The 25,880-nt window shown below is 44.5% G+C and overlaps 2 protein-coding genes across 6 annotated transcripts in view; one reads left to right on the forward strand and one right to left on the reverse strand.

Annotated features, from left to right (window-relative positions):
• Nucleotides 1-524, forward strand: part of EPG5 (ectopic P-granules 5 autophagy tethering factor) — a 46,799-nt gene extending 46,275 nt beyond the window's left edge. For both annotated transcript variants that reach the window (XM_032953565.2, XM_032953566.2), the window contains exon 45: nucleotides 1-524. In XM_032953565.2, the coding sequence (XP_032809456.2) occupies nucleotides 1-186 (186 nt within the window). In that variant the 3' untranslated portion in view covers nucleotides 187-524.
• LOC116942035 (cytoplasmic aconitate hydratase-like) lies at nucleotides 435-25,601 on the reverse strand. 4 transcript variants are annotated; one of them, XM_032953569.2, is made up of 22 exons: nucleotides 24,992-25,601; nucleotides 17,069-17,161; nucleotides 16,273-16,441; nucleotides 15,734-15,871; nucleotides 14,135-14,308; nucleotides 13,765-13,834; nucleotides 12,535-12,718; nucleotides 11,866-12,005; nucleotides 9,741-9,912; nucleotides 9,464-9,564; nucleotides 8,661-8,777; nucleotides 7,728-7,899; nucleotides 6,808-6,943; nucleotides 6,474-6,558; nucleotides 6,211-6,367; nucleotides 5,926-6,050; nucleotides 5,717-5,821; nucleotides 5,461-5,603; nucleotides 4,891-5,038; nucleotides 4,239-4,361; nucleotides 3,091-3,276; nucleotides 435-2,711 (listed from the first exon to the last, which is right to left on the reverse strand). In XM_032953569.2, exons 3-22 carry the CDS (start codon nucleotides 16,422-16,424, stop codon nucleotides 2,595-2,597), a joined length of 2,745 nt encoding a protein of 914 aa, XP_032809460.2. In that variant the 5' UTR covers nucleotides 16,425-16,441; nucleotides 17,069-17,161; nucleotides 24,992-25,601; the 3' UTR covers nucleotides 435-2,594. The 4 variants fall into 4 exon arrangements, with proteins under 4 accessions (XP_032809460.2, XP_032809459.1, XP_075922990.1 ...); XM_032953568.2 differs by lacking the exon at nucleotides 24,992-25,601 and adding an exon at nucleotides 23,053-23,168; XM_076066875.1 differs by lacking the exon at nucleotides 24,992-25,601 and adding an exon at nucleotides 19,555-19,618.
• Between the last annotated feature and the right edge of the window lie 279 nt (nucleotides 25,602-25,880).

Raw genomic sequence — 25,880 nt, forward strand, 5'->3', positions numbered from 1 at the left:
GCACTGTCTTCCTTGGAGGCGCTCGGATTGAACAAGCAGTACGTGGAGTTCCAGGGTGAAATCCAGGGCGTGTGCCAATTCACCAGAGAGCACCAACACTGCCTGCATGACGCCAACCGCCTTCTCGCCACGTTAGCTATTGCGCTGTTTCCTTCTGTCCGATATTTGGACATCATCCGATCCTAGCCTCAGATCGAAGTGCGCTGCTGCTAATACTACATTGTAAAGTTTGTTGGTTTGCGAATCGGATGTGCGTGTTTTGCCATAAGTGCAATGTTATGGAGAATTGGAGATTTACAGTATCTCCGTTATGTCTGAAGTGTGAAGTGCAATGATTTGTGTAAACCTTTTAGAAAAATTAAGAACAATGTTTTAAGAGACCTCAATACTTTGTAATAATGTAAAAAATAGTATATAAAGCACAAAAAGCCAACTGCAGTAATGTATCATTTATTGAAAACAGCGTTATCATCGACTGACTTCAATGTCACACTTAAAGATGATAATAAACAGTGAAGTCTGAACACAGGAGTCTGAACTTTCTAACAAAAGGAGGGAAGCCACAGTGGGGTAATGCAACGTACAACGACGCGGCAGCCTTGTTATTACACATCAGGAGCGAAGGGTTTCACGTCGTATAGGAGCTTCACAAAGAAGCCTCAATTTCTGTTTAAAATGTTGTCTTCAGTGACTGCTGGTTTGATTGAATATTGTGCATCTTTTCCTTTCGAGAAAAGGTTCAGATGGGCCAAATATGCAAACGACACAAAACAACTGCTGGGCTCAGAACTTGAAGGCTTGATTTCAGTGCAGTTCTGAACATAGTTATGAAGCGTGCCTTAGGTATATTTATATATTTTTATATACTCTATGGATTTAATCATTTAAATTTGAAGAACTATATTACAGGATATTCATTACTGCTAGATTTAAAAAAAGAACACGTAAGAAAACGGCGTTTGCATATGGCACTTCGGCTCATTTTACTTCATGTTCTGAACCCAGTCTATTACACTCCGAACGCTCAACAGGTTTACACGCATCAGCATCAGCCACCTCGAACTATTACAAAACAATTCACCTTTACAGTAATCTTTATCCAGAAGTTAGCCACGTTTCAAAGTGCACAGTTTTTATTCCATGCACTTAGGGGGAAGTCTTAAGTCGTGCATGTCGCAGGCGGTAAACCATCAACGCTGCCGAGCACCAAGCTGCTGTGAATATTGCGGACGGTGGCGGCGCCGATCGGCGACTAACTCGACGGTCTGTGGTGCCAAAAAAAAATCAGTTTTTGCAATAATTCCTGAATGTAAATTCATACATTAAAACTTTAATTACCACATTTTGAGGCTGCTTTATGGTTCTAAATGCTTTATTTTAAAAGGGTGTGATATCGTGAAACTGCAGTTTTAAAATGTAAAGTAAAAATTACTTTAGGTTTCATGCATTCGATGCCTTGATGGCAATTGACAGCATGCCCTTAATTACGAGAATCTAAGCTTGTTTATCCAGGAAAGTCTTATCGAGCATCAAGACTCCCTTTCACAAAGGTTTTGACAAATTGTTGCAGTCGTGGGTGATACGGTAATCCCAATTGAGTAATTTGCAATAAATGGTTTATCATTGCGTGGCCAATACCAGTTAGTGTTTTGTTAGATAGAGGAAACCCATACAGAACAGGGGGAGAGAACATATAAACTCCACACAGAAAAGAGGCCTAAAAAAGGAATCCAACCCAGGGCCCTTTTGTTACCACTGCACCACCCTGCTGCCCAAAATAACCAATGTATTGTACAGTGCTTTAGATGTAAAGAGCTCCAGACAACTCGAAGGTTAAAACATGTCATGGGCCTTGTTGGCTATACCCCTTAATGCATTTCAGGTATCAAACTCTCATTTCATAACATGCCAATTGCATGGCTCTGCCAATGTCTTTCTCTTTGAAAGCTTTTGCCTCGATTGCAATTGGTAAATACAATCCTCCATAAAGCTCTAAGTATTGTGAGATTAATCTTATTAATTGTTGAGAATTTCTTAATTTAGGTACAGTAATAGGGAGACATTTTCTTAAAGATTAATGTTATTTAGAGTTGTTAACTGTGTTAACGTTGGACTTAAGTGTCGTTCTTTACAGATACTCTGACTGGAGTGTCCTCAAGAGTATCTGTGGATATCACTGCCGGTGGGGGTTTAATAATTTACACAGCAGTAATTAGAAGTTGTGCACAGAATGACAAAATTTAAAGTGTAATGTAAATTAACATTTGCAAAAATAAGCTGCAAGCAGTGTTTCAGATTTTATTAATGTTTGTTTTTTGTTTTTCCCATTACAAAAACTGCACAAGTATGTTTGCCATTTGAAGGAAGGCAGAGCAAAACAAGGCTTTGGTGATAATCACATTTCCATTCAAGAGAAAATGAGCAGCTTGAACATTGTCAGATTTTCAATTTACATTTATCCAATTTGTTGCAACAACGAAACAAATTGTGCAAAGCCTGTGCCACCCGCCCTCTGAACTTGGGGATGTTTATTAGCAAGCCCTCCGGCATTGCCACACCGCGGCCACCACCTCCCGCTGCCAAGGGGATGGTTGTCACGCCTTGAGCAAGCTGCGCACCATGTAGTTGAGGATGCCCCCGTGCTGGTAGTAGGCGAGCTCCACCTCCGTTTCCAGGCGCATGATGGCTTGGAACGTTTTCCCTGTGCTCAGCTGAGGAGCACATGGGACAGCAAAGTGCAGTTTGGTTACACGCAATGGGCACAGCACGCTACACTTATTCGTATGTGTAAATCACAGTTACAGAGCTCATGTACTGAATTTAAACATGAAAACAAGATTTTAGCAAAAAATAAAATTTGGGTATGTTTGGTAGCTATTGGGTCTGAGTCGTGTGTTTGGGGAACCACTTTTTTGCAATAAAAGTCCAATTGCCAGGTCACTACGAGTGGATCTTGTTCTCTGAAATTTCAGATAGTAAAAATGTTGGACGACACCGGCAAATGCGGATACCCCACAATGATGTGGATGGCCTCCTGCCCCACCTCCCAAAATCACAACCCGTCCGCTCTCCCCACCCATCGCCTCTCACCTGCACATCAATCGCCATCCCCGGCATGGGCCTCTCTGGAATGAGAATGGTGAACTTCTCGCGGCCCGTCAGGCCAAGGTTCTGGGCGTTCTGCTCGGGCATGAACTGCAGCGGCACTATGCCCACCCCCACCAGGTTGCTTCTGTGCACGCGGTCGTAGCTCTCGGCAAGCACAGCTCTCACGCCCTGCCCCCCGCAGACAAACACACAGTTTACTTGCGGGTGGTCGCCTAGCAAGGCTGGCTTGGGTATGTATGTAGAACTTCTTTCGCATTGTACATAGCCAACGGTGCTAATCACAGGTGCGGGTAAGTAGAGATATGAGAAAAAAATCACCACATGTATCATCAACATTGTCTCATCACCGTGACGTAATGACTTGGCCAAGATTTGGAGTGATGACTTTCATGTTTTCTATCTCATTTGTAATGTTTTCTCAACTAACCTGAATACATCAACACAATTTGCATATGATCATTGTTTGCAAATAAATGTTTCTCGCATGCACAATTCACTATTTTATCTTGACCGTAAAAATCGATGTAACGAGATGCATCATTGCATGGGTTGTTTTGATGAATATCTCGTCTGTTTAGTCTCGTTCTACGAGTTTAAAGGTAACATTTGAAAGCTCTACAGTCGATTAAAGTTTTAGGCCACAGCCCTTTAGGTCAGAAAGATGTAGATAGATTTATCAACTTCATGGTTGGAGATTCCAGTGTCCAGTGTGGCGATTTGAAAATAATAAAAATGTTAAGAAAATAGTTATAAATTGATAATATCATTTTGAGACAGTAAGGCTGCATCATGAGTGGTGGAGGGGTGTGTTACACAACTATGTTGCAGGCGCTGTTTAAATTTAAGTTCTGGATATGATGGCATACAGAGCACTGCAAATGATGCCAGGGTCTTTAACATCCGCTTATTCAGCGGCAATTTCAGTTTGGTAATACCACGAGAATATACCAAGTAGCTGTGAAAAATAACATAGATTCCCACGCACACTGGTGCGGTGACAATTTGCGTACACAGTTGGGCTGTCTAGGCAAAGGACTCTCTTCGTCGGGACTGCACCGATTTCTCAAGACAAACTGCTGACAACTCTTTACAGGCATTCAACACGGTGACCGGATAACGTGCGTTGTTACCAGGAGGTAAGGGCCTTTGGCTGCCCAGTCTCGGGAGCTGCCCGACCCGTAGTCCTTTCCCGCCAGGATGACGAGCGGTTGCCCATGCTGCTGGTAGCGCTCGGCTGCATCGTAGATGTCCAGCTGGCACAACACAGGATCGCACGCGCAGGTTTCACCATCTACCAGGCGGCTTTATTTCCATTTTTTTTTCACCCAGTTTTATTGCAATTGTGCTGCTATGGGTGTCATCTCTCTTTTGAGATGAATAAATATCAGCAAAGGAACTTTTGAAGCAAGCATTGCACTACCGTGTGTAAAGAATGACCCTTAAATGTCAGACTACTTCTGAAGTCACTTCAAGAGGCCTCGTTTTTCAAACTTACGTGCCTTGCAAAGCTAGAATTTAGCCAAATCAAGTGGAAACCCACATTTTAAAGATATTAGTGATTGGGCTGAGAAGATCAACTCGCTACGCTCGAGAAATGTTTAATCACAGACAGCTGAAACCTGCAATGCAACACACAAATATAGAAGTACCGGCTCTCTGTTCCGACACAGAATCACCCTCTTAAGCCACCGACACCAGGCCACATCCCGATGGCTATTTCTGATCACGTGCAGGAATTCTCCAGGTTAGACATTGCTGCAATCTGCAGTCCCAGCTGCGTACCGTGTCGCCTGAAGGCACGTGCAGTGTCTTGGGTCCCGGCTTTCCAACGAGCTTGTTTAAGAGGCGGGCATTGGCGAACGTCCCTCTTGTCATTACGGCGTCATTGCCCCGCCGAGCACCATACGAGTTGAACTCTCGTGGAGTCATCCTGCACAAGAGAGCGGGAGGGGGTTCAGTGAAGGTTAACTGTGGCGCTGGAAGCAATGCGTGACTGTATAGTTCCGATGGGGGGGGGGGGGGGGGGAGATTATCAATGGGCGTGCAACAATCCCCCGATTGCAGTCAATTATTTCTGACACTATGTTATCGAACAATGCACGCAAGAATAATACGGTTTTTGAAAATTAAATGCGAATGTATCTTTAGACAATTGGAACAAGAAAATACAAACAAGGAAGACAATACGAATGAAACATCACGTGCGAGATGGACAAAACCCAAAACATTGTACGATTATTGACTCAAATGGAGACCCAGAACTGTAATAATTCATAGCATTACTGGGATGTGTGGAGGGCTGTGAATCACTAAATGCCTACTTAAGCAGCTGAAATAAATAATAATGGGTACCCAAGGTTGGCAAGGAAGCGGGCAGCAGGGCTGTTGCGGGGAATGCTGCCAGCCGGAGATATGTGGTCCGTGGTAATGGAGTCTCCCAGAAACAGAAGGACGTGTGCTTCCACAATTGTCTCCACCGGCTTGGGCTCCAGCGACTGCGAAAAATAAATCTTGTTTAGAAACAAGTGATGGTCAACTTCACTTTTAAAGTCAACAAGCTGTGTATACACAGTTTTTAAAAGCCTAATTTCTGCAGAAGTCTACTTACCAGCTTCTCAAAGAAAGAAGGACTCTTAATGAAGGTAGACTTTGTGTCCCAGGGATACAGTGTCATGTCTGGGTACGGCAGCGAGTTCCAGCGATCATTCCCTTTCTGCGGTTCGCACGATACAAGGGGAAAAAGACAGTCTCTCTCAGCCACTCACCTTGCGTGGCTAAGTGGGAAAACAAAACTCCCGCGCGGCGAGTTACCCTGACCTCCAGCTTGTCGTAGACTTCACGGAACATGGACGGGATGACAAACTGCCTTTCAACTTCCTGGATCTCCTCCCGGGTGGGCCATATGTCTTGTAGGAACACCTCCTTCCCCTCAGCATTCACGCCTGCGTCAGGCACAACCAAAGGGTACCAGTCACAAACACCACCACCACGAGAGGGGGGGGTGGCACCATCAGCAGGTTGGTCACTCGCCGATTTGCCGCGTGGATTGGCAGGTGCAAAGTGAACCAGCCAGTGGCCCGTGTCTACGCCCAGGTGTCTCACCAAGCGGCTCAGACTTGAGATCAATGCTGACGGTGCCAGCGATGGCGTAAGCGATGACTAGGGGCGGAGAGGCCAGGTAGTTGGCACGGGCAGACGGGTGGATGCGTCCTTCAAAGTTGCGGTTTCCCGACAGCACGCCGCACGCCACCAGGTTCGCCTAAGTGAGACGGAGGCATGGGTGAGTGGTATGCTGCTTTATAATGAAAGGAAAAAGCTAAGGAAGTGAAGAAAAGTTAAAGCCAGCGCTCGCGTTATAACGCTACCTGAGAGATGGCCTGAACAACAGAATCCGGTAGAGGCCCGCTGTTTCCGACGCAAGTCATGCACCCGTAGCCAACAACTTCAAACCTGGAACACGGACGTGAAGTGACACAAAATGACAAACAGAAGCTTTTCGTGAGTCCCATGTTCTAATGTGCAACAGGCATACATCAAGGTCAAGAGGCCTTCGTTATACTAAATCCCACGGCCGTTGTCAAGTTGACACCTGTTCCCCAAGGTCAGCAGAGGCAAAAGGATGGATTATAAAATGGTGAAGCCAGTTTCTCCGAGCCAACACCCATGACGGAGAAGCAGTTGTTATAGTGTGACGCCCACCCGAGTTTCTCCATGTAGGGCAGCACGCCGCTGGCATTGAGGTAGTAGGTGACCACGCCGCTGCCCGGGGACAGGCTGGTCTTAATGTACGGCTTCACGCTCAGGCCTGCTTCCACTGCCTTTTTCGCCAGCAACCCTGCACAAAGTCACACAAATCCACACCACAGCTCTGACCCGAGACCCTTCCCCAAGCATGCGTGATTAAGGACAAATTGTTTAAAAGTGGTATCCCCCTCGTATGCGTGGTGTGTGTTTTCTTTGGGTAGGCTCGTTTTCTCCCACAAGCCAAACACTCATTCGGAGCAGTTGGCCAAACATCGCAATGCAGGACCCTCCTGAAAGAACAGCCTCGAAACTCGGTGGGGCTTTGCTGGGTAAATAAAGGGGGCAATATTATAAATAACTATGGTTGTGAGGACTATAGAGAACTGAGTGGCTACAATTCTCTGTTTCATTGGGCTACACAAGGGACTTTAATTAAATGAGAGTAGCAAACAACACAGCACTCAGGGGTCTCATGGGGTTTGCAATGGAACTAAATGTTCTTTGAAACAATATAGGACTTAGGTATAATAATGACACCTTTCTAAGTACACATTAATAGCCTACTGATCCAAATCCAGGAGTCTCTTTCAAGTGAGCAAATATATAAATAGCTTAACTGTAAACAAAAGTTAACAAAAATATACCAATTAAGATACGTTTCCAATCAAATAATAAAATATATTAAACGTGTATTAAAAAAACACAATAATTGTCCATTAAGACTCCAACACCTGCTTATTCCCAAGCAGTCTCCCATCCAAGTACTAAAAACCAGGCTCCAATCCTCATTATCTTCCGAGATCCGATGAGATCGAGGGCAAATTCAGGGCGATTTGGTCACAGTGCTAAGACGTGAAATGCGAGGAAGCCTTTACCAGCTGCGAGCATGACAGACGGGTTGCTCGTGTTGGTACAGCTGGTGATGGCGGCGATGACCACGGAGCCGTGCGCGAGCTCGTATTCGGCCTGCTCCACGTCTTCCTCGAACCGGAACGGGCACACGTCCCTCTGCCTCTCAGGAGGCACCTGGAATCCCTTGAAGCCAACCTGCGCAGCAATCGCCCGACGCACACCCCGATTTTATGGCGCGGAGTTTAGATTTTTAAATGCTCAAGAAGTCACGTGGCTTAACTTTTGAGGTTGCCAAGCTAATCGTGAAGCGACGTTCATTACGCATAGGTTCATCTTTCAAAGTCAGCTTTGTGAGATGTGGTTTCCCAATCAAATAAGCACCCACGTGGTGTTCATTAACAGCGTTAGTATATTCTTTGTTGTATTTACTACTGCTGTGCAGATAAGTGCTCACTAAAACTTTTACTGGAAGTGGTAGTCTGTAATTTGATGTTAAGTAAGCCATACTTTTATTCTCCGCACAGCCACCTACTCTTCAGTGTACAGCCCTTGAGCAAGGATGTAAATTCCACACTAGTAAGATGGGTGGGAGTCAATGCACAGGGCATCTATTCCTAAGTGCATTTATAAACATGTCTAACTTCTCACAGAGTGGTTCTCCTTTAATTTACCCGAGGGGAATTAAGTTCCAAGTCGAGGATTGACCTTGCAAATTTCCAATTGTAAGAGACATTACATGCATTGCATCACTCGACCATTAGTTTATAAGTAGCTCATGGTTATAATTGTAAAATTCAAGGGTGCTTTTATTATATTTTTGACACGAAACTGTGAGACTATGGTGTTGTAAAGCGTTGTGAAGTGACCTTAACACCAAGCGCTAACTTGCAACAATCCCAGTAGGTCTCCTAACATCCGTAACTCATCTAAAATCTGATCACGTGGACACACATTACCTTCTGGTTGAGACAGCATTGGAAGTCTGTTTTCATGTCTTCCACGGCGACGCGGTCCTGGGGTCGCTTAGGGCCGCTCACCGATGGCACGACCGATGCTAGGTCTAGCTCCACCACCTGGTGTCCACACGCACACACCAGTATTGATTACAGTGCTCTCCGAGGAACAGAACAAGACAAAGCTTCACTACGTTCTTTTGAGTAATCAGCATTCGTTCTCTGATCCTTTAGGCACATCAACGTTGATTTTTATCATTTTGATCCGAGTCTGCCCCGAGTAACTGTCCCAGATATACACTTTAATGGATGTTGCACGTTAATTTTGTTTTGCTCACATTTATCTGAAGCCCAACTTTTAAACCTTGAACAACATTTTAACTGTATCGAGCGGGATGAACTGCAGATGACAAAATATTTACAGCATTTACCTTTGTCCCAAGTAATTGGAGCATTATACTTCCAAAACACATGTATATATTTCACAATTATTTTTGGGACTTGGCATGACGATTTACATCGTTGGTTATATGCAAGTCTCTTGAAGAGATGACCAACTGGAGAGCCCTGGTGATCAATCTATTTAGGTTAGTTAACATTTCCGTCTTTTATTAACCCAAAAGTGAGGGGGGGTCCACATTCCTATTGCAAGAACAGAGCTGACTTCTCATCAAAAGTGACTCACCTGGTATCAACAAATCAACCTGGAGGCATGGACACTGCACCCAAGCAAATCTGCTTGTCCTGCATTGATACTCGAGTAGTAAACACCGTGTTAACCTATAAAATCAGGCTGTGTGGGTTACCTGAGAGTAGTCGGGATCCTGCGAAGTATCGCTGTAGTCCCTGAAGAGTTTGACAGCCTTTAGGTAGTCCTCGACATATTTCATTTTGGCCCCTTCTCGACCTGTAGAAAAAAAGCATGGATGAAACGTCTCAATTACAACTTGCTTTGGCCACGGGTGCGTTAAAGCCTCAATGGTTCATTGAGCTTAAAAGCTCGGTCACATGTCGAAGCTTTCCAGGCGCTAATGCTGTTAAGGCTGCCTAAGCCAGGCAGGGGTGGGGAGCGGGGCGACGCACCGGTCTGCTGAAGGTACATCATGCCGACGGTGTCGAAAGGGAAGAAGGCAGCCGTGGCTCCGTACTCGGGGCACATGTTGGCGATGGTGGCGCGGTCGGCGATAGACAGCTGCACCACTCCTGGCCCAAAGAACTCCACAAACTTGCTCACCACCCCAACCTGTCGCAGGTGCTGTAAACGGTTTACACAAATACAATTGAAGGCTTGGAATGTTAAACACTGGAGCCAATGCAGTGGTGGGGAACCATTTTCCTTACTTATGGCCAAATAGGTCTTTAAAACACCTTTGGATGTTCACACATTTATATATGTTGTACATGATTGGTTCATGGGAATTTATGCAGCCATAATATATTACACTTGCACCTCAAGAATCAATGTAGAATCAATTCGTAAAGTGAATTATGTGAGCTGCATTGTGAAAGTCTAGTGGTAGCCAATGTTTTCATGGAAAAATTTGAGACAGATGCCATCCAGGCATCCATCCTACGTCCTTCCTTGTGAAAGAGATACGTCGATGACACGTTTGTCATCTGGCCACATGGCCTACCAGCACTGAACCAATTCTTCAACCACATCACTTCCATACACCCAGCCATTAAATTCACCATGGAGGTGGAAAAGGATGGCAAAAGTTACCATTCTTGGATGTTTTAATCGAAAAGAGACCAGATGGCTCATTGGGACACTATCTATAGGAAAGCCACCCACACAGATGCCTATCTAAAACCTGACTCCCACCACCATCCATCTCAGAAGAATTCCCTCATCAAAACTATACACCAAAGGGCTCGTTGCATTTCCGACCACCACCACCTAGCCAGTGAACCAGAGCACGTACATCAAGCCCTCAAGATGAATGGTTATTCGGACTGCACAATCCGTAAAGCTGTCACCCCAACCGTTGGGAGAGAACCATCTGAGGACCCAACCAAAACCATCACCTTGTCATACATAGCAGATTTCCAAAATCATGAGCAAACACAAGATCCAGGTCCGATTCAATACAGTAAATAAAATTCATGATCTGATCCCATCTGTGAAGGATGTGATCCCTGACATGCAATACCTCGGTGTCTACAAACTAAGTTGTGCCTGTGGAAGTAGTTACATTGGGGAAACTAAGCGACATGCCTCAGACCATGTTCGTGAACACAAGGCAGATCTGAAACACGGTAGGACCAATACCTCGGCCGTGGCTGATCATTGTTTTAACGCTGTGGGCACACATGAAATTGATTTCTCCAAGACGAAGGTACTTTGCAAGCCCAATGGCTATCAACAAAGATTTGTTCATGAAACCATCCAGATATATAAACACAGATACTATTTCAACCGAGAAGATGGGTATAAACTGAGCAATCATAGGAAGGACGTTATTAACCAGGTAAAGTCATAACTAGCTGTGATGCTTCCATCTTACCTGCCGATGTTAGCAGTTATTTCCAACTCTGAGTTACATTACCGTGCTAAATGTTTTTTTACATTAACAGGCTAAATGTCTCACTAACATAGCCGCTGCTCCCTTTTCCTCGATGTGGCGGTGGCTCTCGTTGTTTAATAGTCTGAATGTCTCACTGGCACGGCCACCATTGCGGTGGTTCTCTTGCGTTGACATGCTGGTCTCTCACAGTGCAGTGCCCAACGCCGCAGCTTTTGTTGCCCACGAGGTGGCGTTGTGCCCGGTTCTCTGACACTGACATGGCAATATTCTCATTTACACAGCCGCTGCTGCGGGAGCCGTCTCACATTGACATGCTAATCTCTAGCAATACAATGGCCGCCTCTTCAGCACCGTAGTCGTGGGTATATCAGGCTCTCCGATATTACATCAAAATGCAAATTACATCACGAGCCCACCTACTTAGCCTTGGGTTTCACCCATCTCAAACATATAAAATCTCTTGCTGCAGCAGCTCTCCCGCTATATTTATCTTGCTTCAGCAGTTCTGCTGTATTTTTTCACCTGAAGACGATTGCTTGCTTTGTGATCAAAACGTCGTTGATCCATTCGCCATCACCTCTTAAAGCGTAAGATGAATCGTCACATCTCCTACTACCGAGCACTTTTATATTACCCTACAAGCCCAGGAAAGGGAGCAACTGCCTTGCCAATGTACTCACCTTTGTGATGGTGAGCACCACATCGGTGGAGGTGGCCAGAGGGCTGACCCGTCCTGTTAGTTTGTATCCAACCACCTCCGGCAGCAAGAGGCCGATCGGCTGGCCCAGCATCACAGACTCAGCCTCGATGCCACCCACACCTGATGAACAAGCCATTCAATTTATAATTCAATTTAGATCATGGCCGCTAATCACAACAGTATCTCAAAATTATACATTTTAACTCTTTCTTATTTGAAGGATGACTGCCGGCTCAGTTTATTTTTTAACAATTACTGAAAATTTCCCATCAGCGTTTTTCCACAAGATTAAGAAATTTCACTTCGGACTCACAGTGAACAGGACATCACCCTTCATTTTACAGAATGGCCCCAGTCGATGACGGCAAATAGTTAGGCCTCTCTATAGCCACACTATGGACTATATTCGTCGCATGTCATTCACACCAAAATGTTAATCCTCAGTGCTGGAAAAAGCTAAGTGAAGTGGAAAAACAAACTTAATTTGATGTATTTGTGCATTCCTTGGTGATCAAGCTGACACCATAAACCATCAACAACAGGGAAAGGGTACACATGCTATCAGTCAGCGCTCATCTACGTGGGCGTCAACAACCGATTACAACACAACGATCTCTTATGTAACAACAGTATATTTTTACAAACTGACCCCAGCCAAGGATGCCAAGGCCGTTGATCATGGTAGTGTGGGAGTCGGTGCCAACCAGGCTGTCGGGGTAGTAGAGCCCGTCGAGCAAGAAGACGAGCCGGGCCAGGTACTCCAAGTTCACCTGGTGAACGATGCCCGTGCCCGGGGGTACCACCAGCATGTTCTTGAACGTGTGAGACCCCCACTGTTGGCACGAACGCAAACAAAGACAAAAGATCCCACCATATAGCCTTCAACAGACTGTTGGTGCAAATGCTGTTAGTGAGCACTTACGAAGGCCAGCCCGGCACACGAGGGGGTGGGTGGCCAGCACCACGCCCAGCCACCTTTGTCTTGCCAGTGCTGATGTTTACACACTGCACCGGGTACTCATTTGAGGGTGGGTCGAACTAAAGAAGGCTCAGGACCAGTTCAGATGATCGTCCCTGGTGTTGGCCGTGAGCAGGAAACGAACTTGGACCGTCGGGTTCGTAGAGCAGTGCGCTAACCGCTACACTACCACTTCCCACACACACACGTAAGTGCGTGCATAGAATTAACCATGGAAGTGCCCGTGGAGCTGGTTTATGTGTAACTGGATTAGAGGCAGTCTTAACTTCAGGACTTTGCCTAACACGAAACACACCAAAGCAACATTTTTTGTCATTGATGAGAAGGGTGGAAAAATGCAACAGATTAATCGATTCTTATAACTCAGTAAGCTCACGATACAAATGGTAATATCCCAGCTAGATGGATTTTACACTTGGTCGGACCAAGTCGGCTCGTAAAAAATCTCAACTCTATATGATATGCAAAAACAAGAGAAGTGACAAACTATATACTGTGTAATGTGCCTTTAAATATATAATGCATAATAAAATACAATACAACTTTCACAGCGCGTAAAATGCGTAGTCAAAGCGTGTTAAATGGACTTAAAATAATAGATTAGTCGTGAGGAAGGGCTGGTGGAGAATTGTGGGGAAGGGGATGGGTGGTCAATCTGAGGGCACCCTCGGACCAACATACAAAACTAGAGTACAGTACTCAATAGCAAACCATACCGACACACAATCATGTATATTAAATTGCATACTATACAGCACATGTGTATTCATATATGCAATATGCATAACCTTGTGTATTGTTTTATTTATATAGATTGTATTTAAATCGTGGCTTGCCAGACTTTTCAGCTGCTGGAAACCTCAAATGTAAACTACATTTAAAGTTTAACTTGAACTATACCTTCAGGAACTGGAACCTCTCTTTGTTTCTTTCAAATTCCAGCTCTTGGTTTTTCTGCAGGCTGTCAGGCCTGCAACAAACATACAAACAAAAACGGTTTTTTTGTTGTTGCCCAAATCATAACTTCAGAACTCACAGGGGCACACCTTCATGTGTCAATGCAAATGTGAGGAATGCACTGCAAGCCAACAGCAAACAATGGCAAGATTATGAAAGGGTAATCTCTCAACCACCATCATCCACCATGTCCTTCCACCCACACACAAGTTTCCCCATTAATACTCAGAAAACCCAACAAAACATGCAAAAGCATTTGCCCAAATTTGGGGAAGCCCTCTCGACAAGGAGAAATGCTAAAAGACAGCTGTACCCTGGCAGCGGCTGTAAGTGGAAGGGGCAGAGTGAGCTGCTGTCTACGTGACCAGGCAGGCTGGCTGGGCTCGGGTCTTTGTGCCTCATTTTCTGACACAGAGCGCTGCAGTCCGCACAGCCCGCTGTTGTGGCGGGCGCCCACGAAGCTGGGCTAGCGGCAATCGGGGGGGCGCTAGCACACCGGCAGCCGGAGACATGGGGTGGGGGGGAAAGAACAGGGAAAAGGCAGACAGAACACGGGGGACGGGGTGGGGGCATTTGAAAAAAGCCTCGAGTTTTACCACTGCATAATAACACTATTTCATACGACAACATGCGTGTGATTATATTATAGACCGAAATTGTCCGCTAGTTTTACCAGTGCAATTCACCAAGAAATGACACAAACCAAAATGTTATTCGAGGTGTTTTAGAGTTTGGCTAAATCGAACTATGACCAATACCTCGTCAATGTCGAGTCCAATAAACATCAAGTTATATAGGCATAAATCCCACCCCTTCAAAACCCAATTGTTTTAGTGGTTTCATTGGCAGATGGGCTACACAATAGCCATTGCCAGGACATAGAATTATGATCCTAAATCAATGAAACTTTCTCACAGCATCTGTATTATTCATGAATATTTCATAGTTTTTTTTATCACTGGACCCACCAGACGTCATCTTATTTTTCATCTCAATAAGCTGGAATGACAATTATACTAAAATGATGTGGCTATAACCAATTTGTAATTAAATTCCACATCTAAAAATAGGAGCTTTCAGAGAACTAGAGGACAAGCCCAGGTGTAAGTTTGTTGTGTGGCATGCCAACGGGAAGTAGAAGCGCCAGGTACACAAAAATGGTTAATGTCACTTGGGAAAACGGCAAGCCAGAAAGCGAATAGCAGTGTGAGTCGGAGACAAAGGTCAATAGAGGTGTTCCAGGCAATACAAATAACAAGAGGCTGACACGTGACAACCCGTAGCAGCAGCTCGCCATCATATCCTTCCCTGAATGTAAAATTACAGACTGGACCTTGCCTAATGCATGTACAGTCATTTCGTTAATTTACTGCTAGATGACAGCATCCTCACCCCGTGCATGGCGTGGTTATATGACCATATTTCACTGTGCTGGTCAGTGTGGGCTCGTGCAGGTGGGTAGCACAGATGTTAGAGCAGAGTGCGATAAAACAATGGCATTTGTTGCCCAGCTCCTTACGAACAACATAGTTCTGGTCCAATGCATCAAAATATACTTTAATAGGCATGTAACGATGATTCTCGTGCCATGTGATTTGATTATCTCAAATCGGGGTCGCAATTGCATTCAAACATAGATTATTTTATTTCATGCTTTTAGACTGAATGTGCAATGTAAAATGGTTTACGTGAACCAAACATGTACCACAAACACGAATGCAAAATAACAGACTGTCAGCCACGATTTGGCACACAATTCTATTTAATAGACGAATCGATGCGTTGTTACATGCTTAATACTACAATTTAATGTCGGCATGTTATATTCGCAACGGCTGAAATTCTACGACTGAGAGGGGGCCAGGTCCCAGGATGCGCAGGGCGGTTGGGGGAGAGGGTTTTCTCCACTCACTTGCGGCTCACGTCCACCTGCACTGAGTGGTCAATGACGAGGTCGGCTGGGCACGTGGGGTTCACTCGACTGGGATCGCCGCCCAGACGTTGTACGGCGTCTCGCATCGCCGCGAAGTCCACCACCGCGGGGATGCCACTGCAAATGTGTGCGATCCTGTGTTAGTTCCATTGTCGGCATCGGTTCAACATTTTGGCTTCACCAAATGCTGCACTGCCATGTTTGGGGGAGCAGCTGGTTTGTAGTTAGCACACTGCGCTATGGACCCAGTGACACGAGTTTGATTCCCAACATCAATGGTGAGTGATAAGAGCTGGTTTTGATTCTACCCGAGGTCGACTCAGTCTTAAATGAGTCAGTACCTGGTGTAGATTATTAATATCAATAAAGGAATAATAGGTGCTTGGTAATTAATGGCAGTGCTGATAGTGGTGATGGTGCCGATAGTGAGATGAGAGTTTGCACATGCTGTTTTACAGTGAAAGCAAAAAAGTGGTGGTGGCAGCAATGAGGATTATGATGGAGGGTGGCACACTCACGTGAAATCCTGCAAGATGACACGTGCTGGGCGAAATGGGACCTCCAATTTACATGTCCGTGTTTCTCTCCAGTCCAGGATGTTCTCAACATCGACTGGGCGAATGTGGAAGCCATCACAGTGCCGGATCGCGGACTCCAGCAGGATGCGCATGCAGTAAGGTAATCTCTCTGGAACCATATTCATAAACACACAAGAAATCCCTCACACATGGACGTTAAGCCAAATAACTTCTTTTTATTCAACGGTTTTATTTAACTTCACTCCTGTTTGTCGTGGTCAAATCTTGTAATCAAAAGTTAGTCTACTTCCTATTGTCCAATCAATTCCAAATTTTGCATATGTACTCAGATCCGGAGAATGCATGCCTGTATCAAAATCGGAATTAATTAATTGGCTACTTTGAAGCAATAACAATTAAAGTATGACGCCCTATTAATTATATATTTTTGCGTAGGTCAAAAACGCCGCGGTCCCTAAACTGTCGAATCGCCTCGCACAAAAAGCAGGCGCCGTGTGTCTCAGGCGCGCCTGCTCCGTGTGAACGAGTTACGGGCACCATAACGCCACACACAAAAAAGTAGTACATTGAAAATTAATTTATAAAATAACCAATTATTTCAAGTAAGCGTTGATGTGGGAGCAGGCGCCGCATCATTGACGTACTTCGACGGCGAGTTAAACGAAGTTGTGAATAAAACCGTTGTTTAAAAAAAACATTTTAAGGAGTTTATTGTATTAGTTACATTTATGGGCATCAAAAGTGTACTTGGCTAAATCAGGATAAGTTTTCTTACCGTATCGGGGATCATTCAACTTTAGGAGGTTAAAGAATTTATGGTCTGGGTTGTCTTCATGTAGAGGTTCCACCAAGTGCAGATATGGATTTTCTGAAAAACCAAAAAATATTTTCAGTTGCGCAGTCATCGAATGAAGATAAGCAAATGCACAATTACTATAAATGAATTTAAATTATGGTGGTCATAAACATGAAACAATACACAATCTGAAAAGTTAATTAAAATTGCACATACAGTTCAACAACGTACAGTATAGCGTTACACAACTGACGTCCGGACAGCATATTAGCCAACGTGCAAGCATTGAGCAATCGAACAAGCAAAGCCACCACAAGAAGAAATAAGTAGGCAACTACCTTGCAAACTGGGTAGCTCTCAAAAGTAGAAAACAATAATTGGAATCACACTCGTATATTTTACCAGTTTTCACCTTGCTCATTAAAACTTTTAAAAAGCTCCTTTTTAAGCCGGTCACTTTTGACACAGCTGAGGAATGTTGCACAACTCCACAAGTTTCTGCCAGCGCTGTTTTTTATCTCCCCTCCAACCAAGCTATCAGTAACAGAACATATGCTGTCTCTGCACAGTTCAACCCAACAGCGCTTGCATAATTGAGACAAACATGGATGCGAGTATCATCATGTCTCTAAACAGAGCGTTTTAAATTGACCTGAGTTGAATACTCTACTTGGATAAAACAACAGGCAGGCTTGTCACGAGTTACGAGCATGCTCTGCACACCCACATAATTACATTTTCCCATACGGCACACTCATTTTAAAATTGTGGTTAGACATGTTATGGACTGGGGGGTGGGCGAATGGTGGCCCAGTGGTTTAGCGCACTCTGTGATGAACCTGGTGACCTCAGTTTGATTTCCAGCTACAGCTAACATCAGTGGGGAGTGGTATACGAATTGGTGCGGACCTCCTACCAGATTAATTTAGCAACCTGCACTGACCAGCGTGAAGTATGGTCAAACGACCACCATGACTAACATGGCACCGGGAGGCCTTTATCTAGCAGCTGATTCAGACTGGCTCGCAATAAATGCATAACATAGACAAGATAAAATGAATCCCATCAAAAGCTATAACCACATTTACTGCTTTAATTTCACGGCTTAACTGCAGAAAAAACGAAGCTCTCATAAAAACTACACTTTGAGTTTAGTTTTAGATTGGTACCAGCAATTTGGAGGTGACAACGAACAAAAAAACCTGACGTGAGAAATTCAGATTTTTCTCAGAACAAGGTCACCATGATTACAAGGTCTCTTAAAAACACACACCAAGACAACTGTTTTTCCAGGGCTGTAAACATTCCTTCCCAGCTCAATTGTGTTTTTTTTAGTAAGGCAGCGTTTGTGTAAAGCTTCCAATGAATACTGGGAAAGCGTTCGATAACGTGTCTCCGAAATGGACAAGCTAGCAAGCAATCTCCTCTCTCAAACTGCTCCAGCCTGACTGATGACATTCCTTAAAATTTAGTAGCAAACTCCTTTGATGCTGCTGCCAATCTCCTGACGAGCTTCAGTACATGTATGCGTGTTTACACAATTACAACGAGGAAAAAATCACGTAAACACTCGTTAATTTGCCGATAACAGCTTCATATATAGAGGATCTCAGAGCTTTGGGGGGGGGGGGGGCGAATTTGGCCCAGGCCTACTGCGTGGCTGCCTTTCCCGCTTGTGTGTGGTTCCTCGTGTCTCCCGAGTCCCAAGCGAATATTGTCAATTCGAGTCTCGTCAATTTTTTTATTCATCTGATATCTTCTTGGTATAGTGCTGTTAGATGTTGAAATTATTAACATACTTAACGTCGCAAATTTGCCTTTTTGCTGTCTAAAAAAAGACTTGTGTATTTTCACTTCTTTCTTTACAGCTTGTTAAACACTTTTCCGTCAGCTGTGTTTCTCTTCATTTACAGACAACTTTACAACCGTTTATTTGCTCAGTTGATAATCGGTCATCAAGCCAATCATAATGTAAAGCTTTATCGTAAAAATTGCTTCACTGCATGACAATCGAAAAGTTCGTCCTACTTGAACCCAACGCTGCCACAAATGGCGGCTCATGGCAAAAGGTAAAGTCACAAACCGATCTATTTGGGGCTGGGGAAACTGAACCGTGAAACACGGGTTTCTGTATAACCCAGCAGTAACCACACACACAGCCTCGAAAGCATGTTCATATTTTGTCTTAACCCCCTCCCCACCCCCAGGGGTCCACCGATGGGCTCCATCGGAAAAAAAAATTCTCTAAACTATTCGCTATGGGGGGGGGGGGGTGGTGTCCCGTGACAATGCCGCTGCGCTTCCCATCACAGTGACTCAGCATAACGTAAACTTAAACGCAGAGCATGCATATTTAACAATGCGTTTGTAACAAAAAAGAGTGTCGTATATGGTTCATGTATTCTCTAACCACATTGAATTCCTGAAACACAATTAACCAAAGATTACTTTTCCAAGAGTATTACCTAATACTGCTGACCTCTGCCGAACTCCGTGTTCACACCGAGCGTACATAAATAGCCTTCAAATGGTTTGTACCTAGAAACTGCGCACTTAAAACACGCGAGTAAACCTGACGGGAGGTTCAGGTGGTGACACACAGGTGTGCTGATGCAAGGAGTTTTTAAGGCTGGGTTGGGGAGGGGAGAAGACCTTGGTGGGGGGGGGGTAAAAGGGTCCGATGTTGGGCAATGGACACTAAAAGGAGGTTAACCATTGTTTAAACATCGTGACCATAACAAAATGACAAGTGGCGACAGCATAAACTGTGGTGAACAAGAGCTTTGGGCATACGCTGTGTAAATGAAAAGGTCTCTAATGATTCGCGTTTGTGATCGTCAATTTGCTGTGTATGGCACAGTTTCAATGCAGCCTTTGCATCAACTTGTCCATTGACTGGACCGAGCATTAAAAGAAACCGTTCAAGTTTAAGCCCAAAAAAACGCTAACGATTAACCTTTCATATTGAGATGCGTTTTCAAACGGTTCGCGACTGCGGCAAATTGAATACGCAAAATTGGATTTTAAAACGCTAAAAAATACCGGCTAGACAAGGATTTTTCCTTATTTTAAAAGCAAGTGTGCTTGATTGTCTCATGGAAGCAACGTAAAGGGGGCAGGACGCAGGACCCAAAAGATTGATTAAAATGGACATGAAAAATATTCAGTATAAATGGTGATGTGAATCAAGTTGCAAAGTAAAAGCCACAGATAAAATGTGCACAGTAGTCAAATAACGACGAATATATATTTTAAAGGTCTGCCAATATGGAATATGGGAAAGTGTTAAGCCATGAGAACATCAATATGATCAACACTACAACACCACGATTAACAATACCTTCACCAATCACACAGCCATCAACACCACACTATAAATATTACTTTCAACACCACGAAAATATTACCTTCAACACCATCGACACCAATAAATACATCACCACCATCATCAATATCACAACAGAAACATAACCATCATCAACACTATCTTCAACTCATCACCACAATATAACCATTAAACCACTAACAAAATAAAAACATGGCCATTAAAAGTAATACTACCTTCAACACCAATTCCACCATTTCCAACATTATCACTATCAAAGACAAATAGAGTATATCGATAACATCATCATGACTATCACTCCACCATAAAAAGTAACACCACGATCAATGTCATAAGTAACGTCAACATTAACAAAAGCAATAGCGTATTATAACTACCATCAACAGTATCACTAGCCTCATCAGATTCACAACCATCACTATTAATACGTCAACAAAATCACCATCATCAATAATATTAGCAACAGCAACATTCACAACCATAAAAAATACTACTAATCACACAAACATTATTACAACCATAAAAAACACCCCATACAATAAATATTAAATGCCCACCCACCATCAACAATATTACCAAGCCACCACCACCCATCATCATTAACATAAAAACACCATCCAATATAAATATTAGCAACATCACCAACATCATCAATCTTATGGACCATCACCCATCAGCGCCATCCATCAACACTACTGATACTACCTACCATCAACATTAGAAACACCATCACCACCATCCACCAACAAATGTACTAATAATACCATCAATATTACGAACGCATCACACCACCCAACATCAACAGGCTGACAACCAACACCGTCAACATCACCTTTAACATCACTAACCACTACACTAGTAGTAACATCATCACCAACAAACATCACTAACCACTACACTAGTACTAACATCATCACCAACACTATCAACCATCAACAACATTGTCTCAAACAAACACAGCAACCATTGCCAACATGATCACCACCACAATCACCACGATCAACACCATCGCAACAATGACGAGTGACTTTCCATCAGGTACTCCGGTTTCCTCCCACATGAATCTACCGATTACAGTAGCGGCATTGACAAATATCCGCCCTCCTTAAAAGTGAGGCTTTCCTTGGAAAATGTTCCAAAATGGGAATATATTTACCAAAACTAAAAGCACCATCACACCACCAACATCATCGCTTACGACTTAACAACCGTTACAGCAAACATCGCTACCCACAAACAGAAACCTCCGCAGCAACACACATTATCGCCGGCCCTCTTCCGAAAAATAAAAAAAATAAGGCCCTCAAATCACACGGGAGCCACGCCGAAGAGGGACAAACACGGAGAGGACACACAAAGCCACTTTGGCAAACACAGCCACAGTGGCGAGGTGGGCTCACCCCGCAGGGACTCCTCGGCCTAGTGGTGAAGGCGTTTTGGAGTGGCGGTAGTGGTGATGATGGCGGTTGTGTTGATGATGGTGGAAATTGTGGTGACGACGGTGATTGTTGTTTATGGCTGCGACTGCAGTGGTTCTGTTGGTGGCAATGGTTGTGGTGGTTCTTGTGGCGATGACAGTGGGTTATGTATGCTTGTAATGAAATTGGTGGTTGCAGTATTAGGGACTCGATTCCGGCTCACGGTCAACGGCGGTACTGGGCCTACCCTAGGTCGACTCAGTCTCAAATGAATAACTAGAGGCGGTAAACATCGCCACTAGGAAGACAAAGGCGGCCTGCCGTGGTGCTGGCCACTCACCCCTCGTGTGCCGTGCCGGCCTTTAACAGCACTTGCCCCAACAGTCTGTTAAGGCTACACGGGTGATCTTTGTCTTTGTTGGTTTTAGTGATGATGGTTTTTGTGGTGATGGTTGTGACGATGATGGCGGTCGTGATAGCTTTACAGTGGGTGTGGTGATTACAGTGGCTTTGTATATGGCGGTGATGGTGATTGTAGTGATGGTGATTGTGGTGATGGTGGTAGTTGTGGTTATGTTTTTGATAGTTTGAGATGGTAGTGGTTGCGATGGTGGTCGTGATGACTGACAGTTTATGATGGTGATTATGGTTATAATTAAGGTGTCTGGTGATGGTATTGATGTTGATAATCATTTGCGGCTGATAATTGTGGTTAATTATATAAGAACGGCGATGGTGAATGAGTATGTTGTGGATGTAATTATGTTGATGCTAACGCGTTATGAGGCAAATGGTGGAAATATCGATTATTGAAATTACAATGATTGATGATTTGATGACGATCAAGATGCTTCAGACGATGACGTTCCCGATGATGCTGTTGACGATAATGTTGGATTTTATGTTGATAATAATGGTGCCGATGACGGTCGTAAGTACGATATCGATGTTTGTGATGCTGACGTGTTGTTTATGGTAAGAATAATTATGATCGTGTGATGATGAACATGACAAAGGTTATGATCGTGGTGATGCTGTCGGGTTGATGGGCGATGTTGTTGACCACGATGGTTGTGGGTAATGATACCGGTGTGGTCCTGATGACAGAGGCTAGGACGGTGATTCAGGCTGCGATGTTGTTGTTGTTGACTATTGAGATGTTGTTGTTGTGGTGGTGATAATGATGATGAATCTCCTACCTGCGCCCGTCTCAGCCGCCGCCGCCGCCGCCATGGCCTCGCACTGGAGCCGCACGAAGCGCTTCCGATTCTAGGGCCAGGCCTCGGGGCCCTCCCCCTACGAGTCACGCCCATATCAGATTAAGCCGCGCCCATCTTAGGCCCGGTCACGCCTACATTAGGACAGACCACGCCGAAAGTAGGGATCAGGATATGCCCACAGCAGGCCAGGCCACACCCACCGTAGGTCAGGCCACGCCTACCGATGAGTAGCCACGCCCGCAGAAGGCAAAACCAAAGCCTCACTTGAACAAAATAATATCAACGCCGAATAAAAGCCTCGACTAAAAAAGTCCACCGGACCCAATGGCTGCGCCAAAATAAATACTCACAATGCCCACCCATCGAGGCGACGTGAACGACTGCCCAGCCAACCAATTGGAATTGCCAATAGCGAGGCCCAGGCCACATCACACAGACCAATAGTGAATTTCCCCAAGTTCCCCAGACCGCGCCTACCAAAGGCCGAGAGGCCACACGCCAAACCGCCCAATAGCTACTGCCCCACAGCAACCCACATCGCACGCCCCACCACACCACCCACCGAGAGTTCCTCATCCGACCTGGGGCGAGAAGTCCAACAGCAGGCGAGACCTTCCCCCTGCCACCGAGCCACGTCAACAGCGCGACCTAGCCAAATCTCACTGAGATTCGTACGTATGTAACGTGTATCGAGTCGTGCGTGTTAACAATAATACGGTAACCGCCAGGCGGCTGAAACACAGCAAGTTGGCACGGTGCAGCTAGTGGTGCATCTACCTGTCATCTCAGTCAGCCAACCCATGGCACCTGCTGGGTCTGTCCTGATACCTCCTCCTGCACCTAGCCTGGCACAGTAGGGGTTACAGCTGGTGATGCATCTACCTGTCATCTCAGTCAGCCAACCCATGGCACCTGCTGGGTCTGTCCCGAGACCTCCTCCTGCACCTAGCCTGGCACAGTAGGGGTTACAGCTGGTGGTGCATCTACAGTGTGTACACACAGTGTACACACTGTGTGTACACACACAGTGTGTACACACAGTGTACACACCCGCCACGCCCTCTGTACATTAACCACATCAATATAATCAAGAGCGTCGTTGTAGAGAATAAACAAAATATGCCTGGATATATCCGTTTCCACGTAAAAAATAAAGTATTGCTGAAAGAATTCATCGGCCGCACAGCCTTTCGAGTGTGCATCATTTCAGCAGCACTCATTCAAGACCAGCAAATGAGACCGGTTTCCACATACAATATCTCATCAGCAAGAGCCAAGGCTTGATTGAATCAATGCCGCTGAGATTATGCACTTCCAGAAGACCGTGCTTGCTGCTGATGGGTTGTGTATAAAATACTTATGGTGTGGTGAGATCTGTATTTCGATGGTTAGACATTGAATTACAGATCTGAAATCGGTCTGCCACATATGCCCCAAGTTGAACACTTCTTCCTCTTTCATTTCTCCAAAGTTGTTCGTATGTTTATATTAATTTAATTTCAAAAATTGTACATACGAATAAGACAATGCGGATTTATGGTGTTACATTCGCTTCATGCTCGGTCAACAAAACCTTAAAAATGTATCCGGGGGCCGGTCAACCATGCGGGCGGCAGTGACACAGTGGAATCTTTTGCTTCCACGGCAGGTCACCTGGGTTCGACTCCAGACTTGAGAGCGACCTTCTGTATGGAGTTGGTATTTCTCTCGCCCCTGTTCTACATGGGGTTCCTTCTCCTGAATCTACCTTACAACATCTCGTTACATTAGCCTGCCTCCCCCCACCCACCCACTCCCACCAATCCTATAGAAGTCTTCATTGCAACCTGTGCATGGAACTCAAAACTGTCGTCCCTGGATATCTTCATCCAAAAAGTCCTCGTGAAGAACTCTGTCAATTAACTGAAGGATCACTTACCTCCGCTAACTCGCTCCCGTAGCCTAAGTGTCTCCTTATTCCGACCAAAATAAAAATCAATTTGGTAAAACAAACAAAAATACGCCGCTCAACTGCAGCCTGGTTCATCTTCTTTGGTTCTTTCGGTAAAGTCACGTAGAATGAGAATAAAATAATACATTGATAAAATAAAATAACGCAATAAAATTCTCACGACGTTTCGGCCACAACACAAGCTGCCTTCATCAGGTGAAGGGACGAGACTGTCTTTATGTCCCTGTTAGATCAAAACAACGCTTATTTTACACATATACCTAACTTTTTTTCTGGTGCCTCTTGCCATCACATTATATCTACGCTGTGTTTTTTTTAACCTGAGCGCTTCGTTTTCGAGCGTTAAATACCGTACCTCGATTGCTAACTTGTGCAATATTAATTAACGACCCTATCTAACTCCTCTACAATATTGTTTCGTTTGTTTTTGTTGTTACTGCTGCTGCTGTAAAGTAACCGGGCAACTGACTAAACGGCATGATCCGTGTAGCAATAAACAAATATTTTAAAAAAAAACCTGTCTCCGTGTCTGTGTTTTGTCTCTCTCTCAAATTTAGTTCTACCTATATACTTAGTTCTTTCGGTAAAGTCACGTTGAAGGGAAACAACAAAATAATAAAATATATATAAAACAATAAAAATTCTCACGACGTTTCGACCATAACACAAACGGTCGAAACGTCGTGAGAATTTTTATTGTTTTATGTATATTTTATTATTTTGTTGTTTCCCTTCAACGTGACTTTACCGAAAGAACTAAGAATATGAATTACTGCAGTCACGAAAGCTTTAAATAAAAAATTTGTTCTACCTGATGACAGTTGCTTGTGTTGCCATCGAAACGGCGTATTCTATT

The sequence above is a fragment of the Petromyzon marinus genome, chromosome 13, assembly GCF_048934315.1.
Source record: "Petromyzon marinus isolate PM22_M1 ecotype Great Lakes invasive population chromosome 13, UKy_Petmar_22M1.pri1.0, whole genome shotgun sequence".
Lineage (NCBI taxonomy): Eukaryota > Metazoa > Chordata > Hyperoartia > Petromyzontiformes > Petromyzontidae > Petromyzon > Petromyzon marinus.